This window comes from Anser cygnoides, chromosome 3 (genome assembly GCF_040182565.1).
Source record: "Anser cygnoides isolate HZ-2024a breed goose chromosome 3, Taihu_goose_T2T_genome, whole genome shotgun sequence".
NCBI classification, from domain to species: Eukaryota; Metazoa; Chordata; class Aves; order Anseriformes; family Anatidae; genus Anser; species Anser cygnoides.
Window position 1 is genome coordinate 96,662,444 of NC_089875.1, and position 15,497 is coordinate 96,677,940.

The 15,497-nt window shown below is 37.2% G+C and overlaps 1 protein-coding gene across 1 annotated transcript in view; it reads left to right on the top strand.

The window, feature by feature from the left end:
• The window catches only part of COL21A1 (collagen type XXI alpha 1 chain), a 119,169-nt gene that overhangs the window by 51,413 nt on the left and 52,259 nt on the right, over positions 1-15,497 (top strand). Inside the window, exons 11-14 of the mRNA XM_048078060.2 lie at positions 10,182-10,235; positions 11,840-11,893; positions 14,323-14,376; positions 15,245-15,298. Coding sequence (XP_047934017.1) covers positions 10,182-10,235; positions 11,840-11,893; positions 14,323-14,376; positions 15,245-15,298 — 216 coding nt within the window. The remainder of the gene's footprint in view (positions 1-10,181; positions 10,236-11,839; positions 11,894-14,322; positions 14,377-15,244; positions 15,299-15,497) is intronic.

Consider the following 15,497-nt stretch of genomic DNA (forward strand, 5'->3'; position numbering starts at 1 on the left):
AGATTATTAATTAATTGTAGCATTTCATTCTTATCATGAGGACTAAATTTTATGGTTGAGTGCTTAGGTTGTAGTGTTATTTTGAAATCTCCCTGGTGAAGTAGAAGAGAAGGTAAGCATCATGTCTTGAAATCAGAAAACACAATTATGGAGGGGTCCCAACTGCTATCAAGAAAAAAAACACAGAAAAATGTACTCCCAAAATTAAAAAACATAAGTGGTTGAGCACACAAAAGCAGACAAAATCATTTATGAAATGAGCAGACAAAATCATTATGAAAGAAACATTGCCTTATGGATGGGCTTGTGGATTAATAGTCTGTGGTTTTGGTTGAGATTTAGAAGGGATGTTAAATTATTCTGAGCCATTTTAGTCCATGCGTGACAAACTAGAGAGACTTCAGAGAAGAACAAATGGCTATATTGGACCTTTCAACTTAGCTCTTTTTTAGTAATTGTTCTGTCCTGTGGAAAGATTGATTATGATATTTTAACTAAACCCAAGTCCTTTCCAAATCTGGCCTTGCATTTCAATTCCAGCACCTGTTTTGTCTCAATAGACACTACCTGCCAACTTCAATGGCTTAATAAAAACACCTAAGGTTCTATTTTTGTTAATTTTTAGTACTTGCCATGCATTTCATTTCTATGTCAGCTAAAGGTGGAAACAGTGAGATTGATACTTGGAAGTGTGTATGTTTTAAGGGCGATGACTATTACCAGTTACAAAGAGAAAGCTCCTTGGTACACATTATAAAAAGTTCATATTTCTCCTATTTTGTTGCTTAGTTACATCTTGGCCTTTTCTTAGGAACAGCAGATGGTTGACTTAGCTGTGGTGATTCCTTTTGGAAATATAGTTAATTTGAGGGGAAAAAAAATAGCCACTGAAAACAAACAAACAAAAAAAACACAATTACTTCTAAAAATTGGAAGTTTTTCTATTTTAAAGTATCAGACTTCATACATTGAGACCTGGGAATGGTAGTCCTGATGGTCTAGGAGAGCAGAGAGAACATGAATTTTTCAATAGTTCCATGAGTAAAGATCCTCATTTTTCCTGCTGTAAATATTTTCCCTGTGCTTTTGTCTTAAATGGATTTTGATAACAATTACTTTCAAAGTTAAACTAGAATTTAAAAAAAGTTAAATTATCATCTTCAAAGTTCAACTAAAAATACAGAAAACATTCTGAATTGAAATTGTTAGTGATATAAAATACTACTTTTTCAGACAATCATGAAAATATGGGTTTTAAAATAGGAACAGATGGAAACTGAGCAGGGTAGTTACGATCTCATCAGAATAACCTTTTTATTCAGTTGATTATTGACAGTGCTTCAGTTTCTGAAGAGCATTCCTGTTCTCCTGTACAAAGACAGGTATACAAACTGCATCAGCCCAGAGTTACATGGGGAGAGCGTACATCACAGTGTGACCATACTGACTGCTAGAAGTAGAGTTGCAATATGGATAAGCATAGCAGAACTGTCTTTAATCCAGCTAACTCTGATGTTTTGAAAAATGAAATGCTATTGTGTAAGTGTTAGTGAAGCCAGAATGGACTGGATATTGGTAGGGAACTGTCAGTTTCCATTCTCTCCTTTAAAAAATAGATTGATTTTATTTCTTAAGCATCCAGTCAGATGCCAACAGCATTGCTTTAGAAACAAGATGTTAGGACTTTTTCATACTTTTATTAACCGTTTTTCACTTTGGTGCTATATATCTTCTCATAAGCACTGAAATTTGTAACTGTATGAATCACAGAGGAGAAATAAATCCATGCTGTAGTCTTTCTGTAACATTGAAATCTGGCAGTTACATTTTTTTTTTTGTGAGAGTGAGTCATAACGTGCATAGATGGGCATTCTCTGAACATAGAAAAGATTAACAAAAGTATCTTAGACAAAAGTTAAAAGCTTTGCTAATGGGAGAAATTTTACCATTTTGCTGTATTGAAGTTCATATGTGAAGTGCTTATAGTTAAATCCTATAGCTTTATTAACTTACTAAGTTTTTTGAAAGATCAGCTGTAGCTTTTTGCACTTGTTCTTTGTAAGGACATAATTGCAAGCCTATTAGATCATCTGCAGCTCTGGCCAGTACATTATTGTTCCTTACAGTACATTCTTGAGTGCTTTCCAGGCTAGCTTTTAGCCATGAACGATAGAAGACCCTGTAGATACACTGTGTAGAAAAACAGATCTCTCCCTCTGTCTTTTTCTCTCTTTTATTTATTTATTTGCTAATACTACTAGCTTTATTTGCTACTACTACTAATAGTTTATCTGTGCTGTCAGAGATTTTCCTTGTTCGAGATAACTTTGCTCATATCAGTCTTTTTAGCTGAATCTCCTTGGAGAACTCTGAAAAGCAAGCACAATAGGCTTACAGGTAGTTGTGTAGTCAGTGTTGTTTAATCAAATGGCTTTTGCATGAAAAGCTTTTCCTGGAAAGTCAATCTTTTTTGTTCCCAAACACATTTTTATGTTCTCCTCTAAAGTTATTCCAGTTTGCCTATCTGGTATTCATTTTCTTGGAACAGTATAACTGGTCAACAAAATGTTTCTTCCTGTGAGAAAGGTTTTAGGCATGCATTTATATTACTATATGTAACTGATTTTTAAAGCCAAACATCAAAGAAAATTTAGTTTATTTTTTGTGGGCTGGCTAGATGCTTGTAACACTTAAAGTTAGTTTTAGTCTGGAAAAAATCAGAACAATTCCCATGAATATCTTCAATATTACCAGAAAATAATTGTTCACGTGGTATTACCAAGTAGAATTGTTTGCTGTAACATTTGAGGGAAGTGAACATAAACAGGACTCAATGTCAATCATTCTAATCATTCTTTTTTTTAAATAGTTTTGGCTAAAGGCTCTTTTTTGTTTGTTTGTTTTGTTGGTTTTTTTTCCCTTTAATCACCACCTCTGTTTATTTTCCATACTCTGATACAAGGAGAACAGATCAATCAAAGTAAATGGAGAAAATCACAAAAGTGAGAAGCCCAATTTGTAATAAAAATACATTTTAATTAAAAATGTTATTCACAACCTGAAATCATGAAATTGCATTGATAAGTAACCATAAGTGTAAAAATAGTATTTGAATCTCAATTGGAACTCATTTTAATGGGCATTATTCATCAGAAAGAAGCAGCTGGAGTAGTTGCTGGCCCTGAAAATGCTCAGCAGTCTGACTGCAGTCACAAAGCCATTTTTTATTCCAAAGAATACTTCATACATCCTGCAGAAAAACTCAAGCTAAGAGGGAAAATAAATGAACAGAGTATATGCAGCAATCACTTGCGGTTAATAGAGGTGATAGGTTATCAGCCTGCTGAAAGAAATGAAAAAAATACACTTATCTGTCAATTTTGAACTTTGAACCACATGGCTGACAAATCTGGAAGATTTTCTAGTATTCCTTCTAGTTTCATTCATGACAGTTTGTAAGTAATAAGTAAGTATGTTTGTAAGTAATAAGTAATTTCTGATCATTCCAATATTTCTTTTTGAAAACCTCTAGAACATTGTTACAGCTGTAATACGTAGAGTTCAATAATATGTGGTAATCAACTGAAGACTGAATCTTTTATGATGAATTTAGTATAATGGCCAACTATTTCAACAGAACTCTTGGAAGAAAAATGGGTAATAGTTTCATCTATACATAGGATTACCTGTGCTGCTGGATGGTCTGTCTAGGGATTTAAGTTGATATAAGCTCTGCAGCTACTTTTCTCAGGAAACTTTCCCAAACATAGCTGATAACTCTGCTGTAAAATGCTGTTCTCAATTCCAGAGAAATATATATTCCTTAGTAATACTGTGACCTTGTTACTGTTAGAGGAAATATGTTTGCTCCATTCTGACTGATATAGTCATGTAATGGCTTTATGGACACCTACTACTTTGAAATCAGGGTGATGCCTGCTGCTGACTTGTGTTACATACAGCTATGCATCAAAAATCTCTGTGCATTAGTTCAGACAAAAGTCCATCTGACTATTTTCAGCAGTGGCCAAGCGCAGATGATAGGAACAAACACCTAAGCAGCAAGCAGGAAGTTATACTTGCTTAGTACATCATCCCATTTTCCAGCAGTCTAAAGCTTGGGAACTTTCCAAGTCAGAATTTAAGGTGTTGTTTCTAATAGTCTTGATGAATTTTTTTCTTCCCTATGGTGTTTGAGCCCATACAGATATTTATCACACAACATCATGCTCAGTTAAAATATATTGCTAATGTCTCAGAGCTATGAAAGCTGTGGCAGATGGTAGAGTAGCCAGTTGAAGGAAGTGTAATAATGTGGAGAAAGAAATAAACAGGACAAAACAAAGCAAAATGAAAAAGACAATGAATGAGTCAATGAAAACTCTTTTCCCATAATAATGTTCATGTGATGACAGATCTTTGATCAGGAGTCACCAATAAATTTATGTTGGAAAGTAAAAGCTGCATTTAGTTACCTTTGTGATCTAATGCTAGATCTACCCTTCATTTTCATGTTTTGATAGAGACAAGATGACACTTGTTTTGATCTCCTGAGTTACCAGCGGAGCTCTAATGCTAAAGATGCTCTTGAAAAAAGGAGTAAGGCACAAGCTCCAAACAGATCTGCTAGAGATGACCAACTGGCATGTGTGGGACAACCTGGGGATCAGACGCAGCCAGCATGGGTTCATGAATGGCGTGTCCTGCCTGACCAACCTCATTTCCTTCTATGACCGGGTGACCTGCCTGGTGGATGAGGGAAAGGCCGTTGTAGTCTACCTAGACTTCAGCAAAGTCTTTGACATGGTCTCCCACAGTATTCTTCCAGAGAAGGTGGCAGCCCATGGCTTGGACAAGTGCACTCTTTGGTGGGTTAAAAACTGGCTGGATGCTGGGCCCAGAGAGCAGTGGTGAACAGAGTGAAACCCAGCAAGCAACTGGTCACCAGTGGTGTTCCCCAGTGGTTGGTGTTCGGGCCCATCCTCTTTAATATCTGTATTGATGATTTGGGTGAGGGAATTGAGTGCACCCTCAGTAAGTTTGCAGACGACACCAAGTTGGGGGGAAGTGTCGATCTGCCGGACGATAGGAAGGCCCTGCAGAGGGACCTGGACAGGTTGGGTAGATGGGCAGAGGCCAATGGGATGAGGTTTAATATGGCTAAGTGCTGGGTCCTGCACTTTGGCCACAACAACCCCGTGCAACACCACAAGCTTGGGGGAGAGTGGCTCGAAAGCTGTGCAGAGGAAAAGGAAGTGGGGGTGCTGATTGATGCTCACCTGAACATGAACTGTCAGTGTGCCCCGATGGCCAAGAAGGCCAATGGCATCCTGGCTTGTGTCAGGAATAGTGTAGCCAGCAGGACCAGCAAGGTGATTGTCCCCCTGTACTCTGCTCTGTTGAGGCCGCACCTCAAGTACTGTGCTCAGTTTTGGGCCCCTTACTACAAGACGGACATCAAAGCCCTGGAGCGTGTCCAGAGAAGGGCTATGAAGCTGGTGAAGGGCCTGGAACACAAGTCCTGTGAGGAGCGGCTGAGGGGAGACCTGAAAGGAAGTTGTGGGGAGCAGGGGGTCGGCCTCTTCTCGCAGATGACCAGTGATAGGACTAGAGGGGATGGCCTTAAGTTGCACCAGGGGAGGTTCAGTTTGGAAATTAGGAGAAATTCCTTCTCAGAAAGAGTAATTAAGCATTGGAACAGGTTGCACAGGGAGGTGGTGGAGTCACCGTCCCTGGGGGATGTTCAAGGAAAGGTTGGACATGGTGCTTAGGGACATGGTTGGTGACTATGGGTGACATTGGTGGTAGGGAGATGGTTGGACCAGATGATCTTGGAGGTCTTTTTCAACCTTTATGTTTCAACATGTCCAGAGGGGCAGGAAAAGAGCAGCAGTAGGCAGATGAGTACAGGCAGAGAGGAGTGTTAGAGTAGGTTGTTTGGGGGAGGAAAGGAAAAAAGCTCATTGAAAAAAGAAGGAAGAAGGACCTACGGCAAAAAGTTTAGATGATAGACAACTTCTCAGAGAAAGGATGAAACATTTCATTCAAATACATCAATTTCTTTCTAACATTTCTGTAACCTCACAGGATTTTAGTTGCTGAAGGGATATTGCCAATGAGGGATAAAGTCATACCATGACTGCGAATTTGAGTGTAGGCGTGGATGTGTTTGAATAGCTGTAGGACTTTCTCTCCTTTCACATGTAATCTGTTTAATAAATAGGGTTTGAAAGCTTTTCTTGTAACACTTTAGATACCTGTTTTAAAAGTAGTAAAGATTTTCTGCAAAAAGACTTTCACAAGGGGTCTGCAGACCTCTCCGCTGGGATGTTTTCCGAACACGAAGTCAAAATTTTCTTTCACAAATGAATTCCATTATGATTAGTTACATCACCCTGAATAGTTCTGTTTACTTAGTGTTTACAGTCCTTAAATATCTTTAGACCATTACTTGATCCTTGGTTGATCCTTGGTTATTTCCTAGCCAAATGGAGCTTGTTTACTTCTTCCATATCTTTCCCAAGTAGTCCTGTTGTAATCCATTTATCATCTATGTTGTTCCATAACTCCAAAAGCTTTTCAGTAAGGAAGTGCACAGTGCAAATGACATTAAATTAAAATAACTGATAAGTCAATTTAATTTAATTTTATTTATTTTATTTTATTTTTCTAACATGATACACCCATAAATACCATCTGAATTTTTGTCCTTAGGCATGCAAGTGCACTGAAGGTGTACTTCAGACATTTACTCTGCTATTGCACTTAAAACATCTTTGGCATTAATACTTGTCATATGCCCTTCTAGCTCAATTTTTTTGCCTTACACATAAGCCACCTTGATTTTCATGGCAAGACTCTTATTGTACTGACAGCATTGGTATTGCTAATTTGTCTGTGTCCTTTATGTAAGTTCTTTGGCCTGAGTAATCTGCTCAGCTTTTCCTCTTAGAATTATTTATAAATTGCTGTCGTGTTATTTAAGTATTAAAATGATTTTTTTTTTTTCTGTTGTTTTGTTTTGGTTGGTTTTTTTTTTTTAGTACCCAGCCATCTGGTACCTAAAGATCTTGGTGTCTTGCTGTTTATCATTTTGCCTTTACAAGTTTTCAGGCACATACAATTTATCAGTTCTGTTCCCATCCACAACAGCTTAGAGGGAGATTTCATGTGATCAGTTGCACTGCTGAAAAATAATGAATGAGAATATAAACAAAGTGCTGTGGAGTAGTGCTGTTGCACAGCATTGATAAAACATTACAGGTGGAATTCAGTTTAAGACACCTACATTTACTGTTTACGTGTGTGCAGGGATACTCGGTGTCTAAATTTCCCTATTAATGGACAGATTTTTAACTACTATCCCCTGGGAGGTACAGGGTTCTCATGCCATAGGGCTGTCTCGCTTGCCGCTGCTGCTTCAAAAGAGTGAATGCCTTCCAAATATTTTGTGCCTCTTTCTTCTAGCACTGTGTAGGTGTCTAGGGAATATCAAAAGGCACGAGATGCCTGTGTTTAGGCCACAGAATTCAGAACTTAGTATTAAGTTCAGGGGTAGCAATAATACCTTTACACACCATTTTTTGAACTTCTGAGGAGTTTATGAGAGAAAACCAAGCCTAGACAAAAAGAATTCTATTTAGTGGCAAATGTAGTGTTTTCACCTTATCTGAAAGCGAGTCTGCAGTCCTGAACTACCTCTGCAGTCAAATGAAAAGTGAACTTTCACCTCTGACCATCTAACAAAATGTCAGCTGTGGTATAGCTGGTCTTGGAGCATATGTATGTATGCCACATACATACTTCTGTTGAGAGCTTTGTTAGGAAGGAAGGTTTAATCTGACTTTACTGAAGAAAAATGTAGGTCTTAGCATATAGTTTGATGATCCATACTACATTTGTCATTTAGAATATGTGTTTTTAAATCAGAGTTTTGTGAGTGACAAATAAGTGTGCAATTAGGTTAATGAAAGGGAACAAAAGGAGGCTATGCAAATGGTCAGTGATATAGGAACACACTGCTTCTTTCTGATAAATGAAAAAAGAAGTAGTAATGCAAAAGGACAATCAGTTTTTATGAAAGTTGTTTGCCATAATTTATAGAAGGTGTTTTTAACTTGTCCAAACAATTGCTAGGTTATTTTTATCAGACATTCTCGGTTTTGTATATTTCTATGAATTTCCTTTTGAATCTTCTCTGTTGCAGCTTTCCATTGAACAAACACACTGAACACATGCTTGATTTGCTCTGAGATCACATTACAAGATCTAGCTCTGAGCTAAAGATGCGGTTTTGTAAGCTGAAAACTCTTCTGCCATCCTCCATTCATCTCGCGAATTTTGAAATTCAGTTCAGCCAGGAAATTATCCTCCTCTATTTCTTCTCCTACTCAGTTAGAAGAAGGAAGGGAAATTGCATTTCAGAGATCTAAAATGTGAAATAAAGTTTTATTTATATAGGACTATATCCTACAGGAAGTAATCCAAAGTTTTTGCTTTTTTTGGAGCAGAAATAAAAGGATGAACTTTTAAAGGCATTTTTGGCTTGGTGAATTGTTTCAGCTACCCAGGAGGCTTATAAGCAATCTTGGAATGCTACACCATTTACAGTTAAAGCTGATTTTGCTAGAACTGCCTTGAGCACTAAAAGTGAATTGGTTGATAAAGAATCCATGTAGGACAGAGACCTAGAATTCTGTTTACTTCTATTCTAACCATTACCAGCTGGCTCTTTGGGCATTTGCTCAAACATCTTTTGGGAAGAGGGCACAGCAAGTACTCTCTTGTATCTAACCCAGGAAATAATTTTAGCTCTGATTATTATTTCCAGGCAGCTCTAACTGATTTAAAGAAGAAATCAGATGTACAGGTTGCCCTCCTTGTATTGAAAAGATTCTATTAGTTCCTCTGTACCAGTGTGGGAATCCAGCCAATACATTTTGTCCTAGGTTTTCAAAACTGAAACTCGCTCACTAGAAATGGGATTATTAGTTCTTTCAGGTCAAACGAGGATCAAATTCTGGGTAGTTGAAATTGGATAGTCTGTTTTCTGGGATTTATCAAACAAAATAATGTTTCCATTTAGTTTGGGCTGCCTGTTGGAAGATCTCAGCCTCAGAATTTTATAGGACAATTTATCTTCTCGTTTAATATATTTCTCAAAACACACACACAAAAACAAAAACAAACAAACAACCCTCTCCTTGCAGCTCATTTTGTCTATTGGAACGACATGTTCTTAATGGAATTAGCTAGAATTCCCCATTCTTCACTTACTTGCCTCTGTTAAAGCATTCTTTGGAAGTGCTGGTTAGTTTTGCATAGAAAACTGGCTATCCTTGCAGTACATACTGAGTGCAATCTAGCAGTACACCTCAGGCATATATTTGAGGTTCTGTCAAGGTTCTGCAAATGCTGATTTCTAGTAAAGCATTCCTGAAATTCTCCTTTCAACTCATGAATTATTTAGTATTTCTTTTCGTAGTCCCAGTCATTCAGATTGCTTTTTTTACTCGTATACATTGTTATGTACCTTTAAGCTAATAGCTAAGTGCTTAGTATTGAGAATGGAATTTTTATTGTTATTGGATTTTTTTATTTTTATTTGGAGGTTGGACTAGATGATCTTTAAAGTTACCTTCCAACACAAACCATTCTGTGATTATTTAGAGATATTATAAAACTAGCTGCATAATGTATTAGAGCATGCCTTATTTGTTAAAGCTTTTTCCTGTAACTAGAAATAAGCCTTTAAGAGTCCTGGCATTCTTCACCTACTTTTGTGAAGAGAAAGAGGAAAAAAGTGTCTGCATATGTGGGTTAATTTGTTCCTTTTTTTTTTTTTTTAACAATGGTGAATAAAACAGTATGTTTGTTACATTCCCATGTAACAATTTTAAAATAATGGATTTTCCTTATTGCCTGAAAAAAATCACCTAGCATAAAGTTTGGAGGCTGCAAATTTCAGATGCAGATATTAAAACTTCTTAAATCTAAATCTCAAAAGTAAGATTGTGATAGCGCTTACTGATATTTTTGCGATCTAAAATGACACAGTTGCGATTACAGTTCTCCAGTAACTAGGGGGATTGTTTTTGTTTGTTTGTTTTCCTTAAGTAGGTATTTGAAAATTTGTGAATATAACTTTTGAAAAGTAACAAGTCTTGATTCCTTTTCCTTAGGGATATCAAGGATCAGCAGGAACTCCAGGTATCCCGGGAACTCCAGGGGTTCAAGTAAGTTCCTATTTCATTCCTGCAGCTTGGAAATCTGAGATAAATTATTATCTGCTTGAGGATAGGAAGTCTCTACGGAGGGATCTGGATAGGCTGGATCAATGTGCCATGTCCAGTCACAGGACATTCAACAAGGCTAAGTGCCGAGTCCTGCACTTGGGTCATAACAACCCCATGCAGTGTTACAGGCTTGGGGAAGAGTGGCTGGAATGGTGCCCAGCAGGCAAGGACCTGGGGGTGCTGGTTGGCAGCCAGCTGTGCATGAGCCATCAGTGTGCCCAGGTAGGCAAGAAGACCCATGGCATCCTAGTCTGCGTCAGAAATAGTGTGGCCCACAGGACTAGGGAGGAGATTGTCCCCTTGTATGCAGCACTGGTGAGACCACACCTTGAATATTGTGTTCAGTTTTGGGCCCATCACTACAAGAAGGGTGTTGAATTGGTCAAGCATTGGAACAGGCTGCCCAGAGAAGTGGTGGAGTCTCCATCCCTGGAGGTGTTTAAGAGATGTATGGATGAAGCACTAGGAGACAGGGTTTATTCTTAGGACTTGGTAGGTCAGACTGATAGTTGGATTTGATGATCTTGAAGGTCTTTTTTCACCTAGATGATTCTATGGTTCTGTGATTCTAAATGCTGCCAACTGTCTCTCAGTATTCATTGTTTATCAATGAGAGTTGCAGTATGAAGAGTGAAAAAGGCTCAAGGGGTTACATGAAATCAGGGGCAATCTTCAGGTGAATTGCTTTGATACTCACATGGCCTTGGGGTTTGTAGTTAGGCTATCAATTAGACTGCAAATCTAATCATTGCTAGTCAAGGTCTGTAGGAGCAGGAGCTGGGGTGTGGACATTTTCATCCTGATCTAGAAGCCAAACAGTGGTTCCATCTATTTTTCTTTGAATCAATAACAGTCATCTTAAGCCATGTCATGAGGATTGATTTGCTCTAGGTGTCTCTGCTTCAGCAGGGGGGTTGGACCAGATGGCCTTCAGGGGTCCCCTCCAACCTCAACTATTCTGTGATTCTCTGATTACCCACAATTCACATGTCCAAACAAAAATTTCAGATAAAGCCAAGACTAACTGAAGAGACTTCTTTTTCTTCTTCACAGTAGAAATTTAGGAGCACTGACTGGGACAGTTACTGCAAACCAGTGCTGTATTTTAGATGTAGCATGATCCATTCTGGCTGAATAGTTGAGAACATGTTAATTTATTGAATTACATATCTGAAAGCATGCCAGGGCCAAGAGCCAGGCCGAATCATGGCATATGTGAAGGCTTTCTGACGGACACTTAAAAGGAAGAGGACATCGGTACAGTCTGTGTGACAATCGTATCTGCCTGGCGTACTCCTCAGTTAGAGCAAAGAATTGTTTTGGTGTTCCCCAGTCATGGGTTATGACAGTGGGGCATAGTCTCACACTGGATACATTTCGTGTTGTTTCTGCTTTGGTATCCAGTTAACAAAATACTGTGATCAGCCAATTCACGGGTAATTCCCTGGGTCACATTGCATTACATTTCTGAGTCTCATTCTGTAGCACTGTGTGTTGATATTTGAGCTGTTTTTTTTGTTTGTTTTTTTTTTTCCTTCTCTTAGGGACCACGTGGCTTACCAGGTATCAAGGGAGAGCCAGGGAAAGATGGGGCTAAGGTAATGAGAATCCAAAATTTAAAATGTTACCTCAATTCTGAATCTGGTCTGCTTTATTTAATAAAATTTATATAGCTATTAGCACTGCTAGTAATACCTTTATTGCACTGAATATTTTATACTTCGAAAACGTATCTAAATATGTGTACCTAGAAGCATGATACAGACATCTGTCAGAATGGTTTCTTTTTGTCTCTTTTCACCCTTTTCCTCTTTGAGTGAGCATCCAGATGAGCTAGATAAGAATTTTTGGGTGACACTTTTTAACCAGAAAACACTGACTAATTGAAACCAAAACTTTCTGTGGAAAAATTCTAGCTGAGGTGTAGCCAGTAGCTTGGAACTGCAGACAGATGTGGAAGCTTTATATATAAAGTCCCTTCTGGTAATCAGGATAAACTTGAATCTGGATCTCCCATATGCACAACGAATAAACCAACCTCTGGCTATTGGCAAGTCTCCTTGATATGTGAATATTTGTGTCCAACCTTCTGTCACACTTTTGCCCTATGAGAAATGTGTTTAGAAAAGTTTAAAGTCTATTGTGATACAAACTTATTTTCTTTTTGGTTTGTCTAAACTTCAGACTCTTTTTTTTTTTTTTTTGTACAATGAAATCTGGTTTTCCAAACAGATTTTACTGAAGAATTTCCTTCTTCTAATGTTCCCAATCCTGAAAGCATCCTAAAAGTCCTTGAATTCATAACTGTTCAGCAGAATTCTCAAATGCATTATTAAAGCTGAAAAATGTACTTATGTATTCTGTTGCTTCAGGGATCTTATGTTAATCTAATTGATCAGTCAGTATTGGGCCATATGCAGAAAGAAATGTACTGCTGACAAAAAACAATATTCTTCTGGCAGTGCAGGGTTGTGACAGATAGAATATTTCCTAATGCTCAGTCCAGCCCTGTTTAAAATGTGCCAAGAAATAGGGCTTCCACCACTGTTTTAGAAAACTTCTTCCACTGTAAAGTAGGTCTTGCCATTAGTTTTTTTTTCCTGATGATTCAGCCCAAATTTTCATCTCTTAATTTCATCCCATTACTTGTGAAGTTTCTACAGCAACTAATTTAAAATTACATCCATTGCCAAGTATGTTGTTTTATCTAAAAATTGAATCACCACTTCTGAGCAGAAATTGGGGCTCCATTCTTTTTCAATAAGAAGCAATGGATGCATGAAAGGTTTATTTTATGTTTTGATGATTTTTTTGAACTGCATTCCATTTCAGTTGCCTTCTTTCAATACTTACTTGTTGAGAGATACTTTGACTGCATTAACCCACATTCTGTCATTCCTGTGGTCATGTCCCTGTCTTCTGTGAATGTGACAGACCTCTACAAAACCCTGTAGACATGGATGGTTTTGATAAATGCCACCATATTTTTGGTATTTTGGCTCGGAACTTGAAATATTATATAAAATAACTTCCTGAGCATAATTTACTATTCCTCTCTTGTGACTGAAGTACATTAAACAAATTGAAATATATTGCTCCATTTGAAGTTCGATATTAACAGAGAGATAACACTGTTATTGTTCAAAAACAATTTGGCGATTGGCTCTGTCCTGAGAGAATTAGGTCCGGTCTACTGAGATAAGCAACTTACTTTGTTTTTATTGTTTCAAGTTAGGTTGTGCCAAGTTAGAATTAAGCCTTTTGTTGTAATAGTTCAAGAGAACTTGCAGATAAATTGTCAGATAAATATCCTTAGTACCAATACCAAAAGTTTGGGAACTCCTGACATTTGATAGCAGAGAACAATAGATAAAACTGTTGTTTTGGCTTGTGTTTTCACTTGCAACTGCTTCTAGCAAAGTGCATTCTTTCTTTAATTGAAATGAGAACTCATTTATCAAAATGCCAACGTTTTATCGATTTATGTTTCTTTTTCTTTTTTTTTTTTTTACACAAAAGTACATAATACCTTATTATTGAATACATTACTCAACTAGAGTAAGCTGGTGAGAAATTTGATAAGGTCAGCAGGAATTTGGTATTTTCAGTTAAGAGGTAGGAGCAGAGCCATCCCAGATTTAGGGAATTTCCTTACTCTTAGGAATTAAGAGTGGATGGTAGAATTGTAACAGTTTCTACAGTGGTATTCAAAGCTCTGTTCAAAACTTTTTCTTTTCCACTTGTCAAAGAGCTAAGTTGCTGCTTTAGAACCTCAGCAACCCTAATTGAGAGATTACAGTAAAATTCATTTTTAAAAGTTTAGTGATTGGTTACTTTTTTCTTTTCTGTCTTAAATCTTGTCTAAAGATCAACAAACTAATCAGTCAGCATACCAATATTATGTAGTAGGTATTGTGATATATAACATTTTTCCTCTACTTGTTGATTGTTTAGATTATGAGTGCTATTATAGTATATATTACTATTATTTTGGACATAAGCATTTCAAATATGTTTGTTCTTTTAGGGTGACCGTGGACTACCTGGTTTTCCTGGATTACATGGCATGCCAGCACCAAAGGTTGAAACTAAATAGTTGTTCCAATATTCATATATCTCCACTCGTTCTGTAGTTTAGTTTTTAAAAAATGAATGTTTATATATACAATACTGATGTACTTAATGAAATACATAAAATGAATAGATAAGATGTTGAAACTGAAGGGTGATACATGCCGTAGGCCTTGATTAAGTATGTATCAGTCAATGGAAACTGACTTTTTTTTTTCATTTTTGTTCTGTTCTGTTGGATTTTATGTGAATTACTTTAAACTTTGACTTTAATCGTACTCTTCTACATCACAAATAATGTACCAGGAACTTAAAAATAATTATTTAATTTTCTTGAAGTTTTTTGATTTGAGGGGCGGTATTTTGAAGGGTAGTTCTGATCTGACCAGAGCTTATTTTTCCACATGTACATTCCCCACAACATCATCAAACATATTTTTGCTCTTCTATGTTAGTATTCAACTCAATTTACTTCTTAGTTTTTCCAAAGTTGTGTTTCAGACTTTTCAGATAAGGTCTCCACAAAAGTGCAGGAATTTACAAAGAGCTGAATTTTCTGTTAGGTACCTACCTATACGAAGTGACCAGAAACTCAAAGTGCCTTCTGCTCAGCTTCCACTGGAAGCAGAAGCACTATGCCTGCTATCTGTGGATTGTCTCACCACAGCTGTTGGTGTTGGACAGTCTGGGCTGTTCTAGGAAAGCTTGGAAAATTCAAGATTTGCATTCACTGTCTTGATAGTTTTATTTCTTTATATCAGAAGGAGTTCTTTGCCTCCTTCATTTTATGTCTGTTACCTATGTTTCTTTGTATATATATCTGTTTGTAACTACTTCTATTTTAAAAAAATCAACTTATACGCATTCATTTTGTCTAGGGAGAAAGGGGTCCTAAAGGAGATCAAGGAGTGCCAGGAATATATGGAAAAAAGGCAAGTAAAATGACAAATTAAAACAACAACACTGTTGATATTTGTGGTGGGGTTATCATGGCAGGCTGCTAGATGTCCCCCTCAGCTGCTCTGTTACTCCTCTACTTCAACAAGACTGGGTAAGAAAATAAGATGAAAAGGCTTTTAGGTCAAGATAAAAACAGGGAGATCACCTAGCAGTTACTTTCATAGGCAAAAC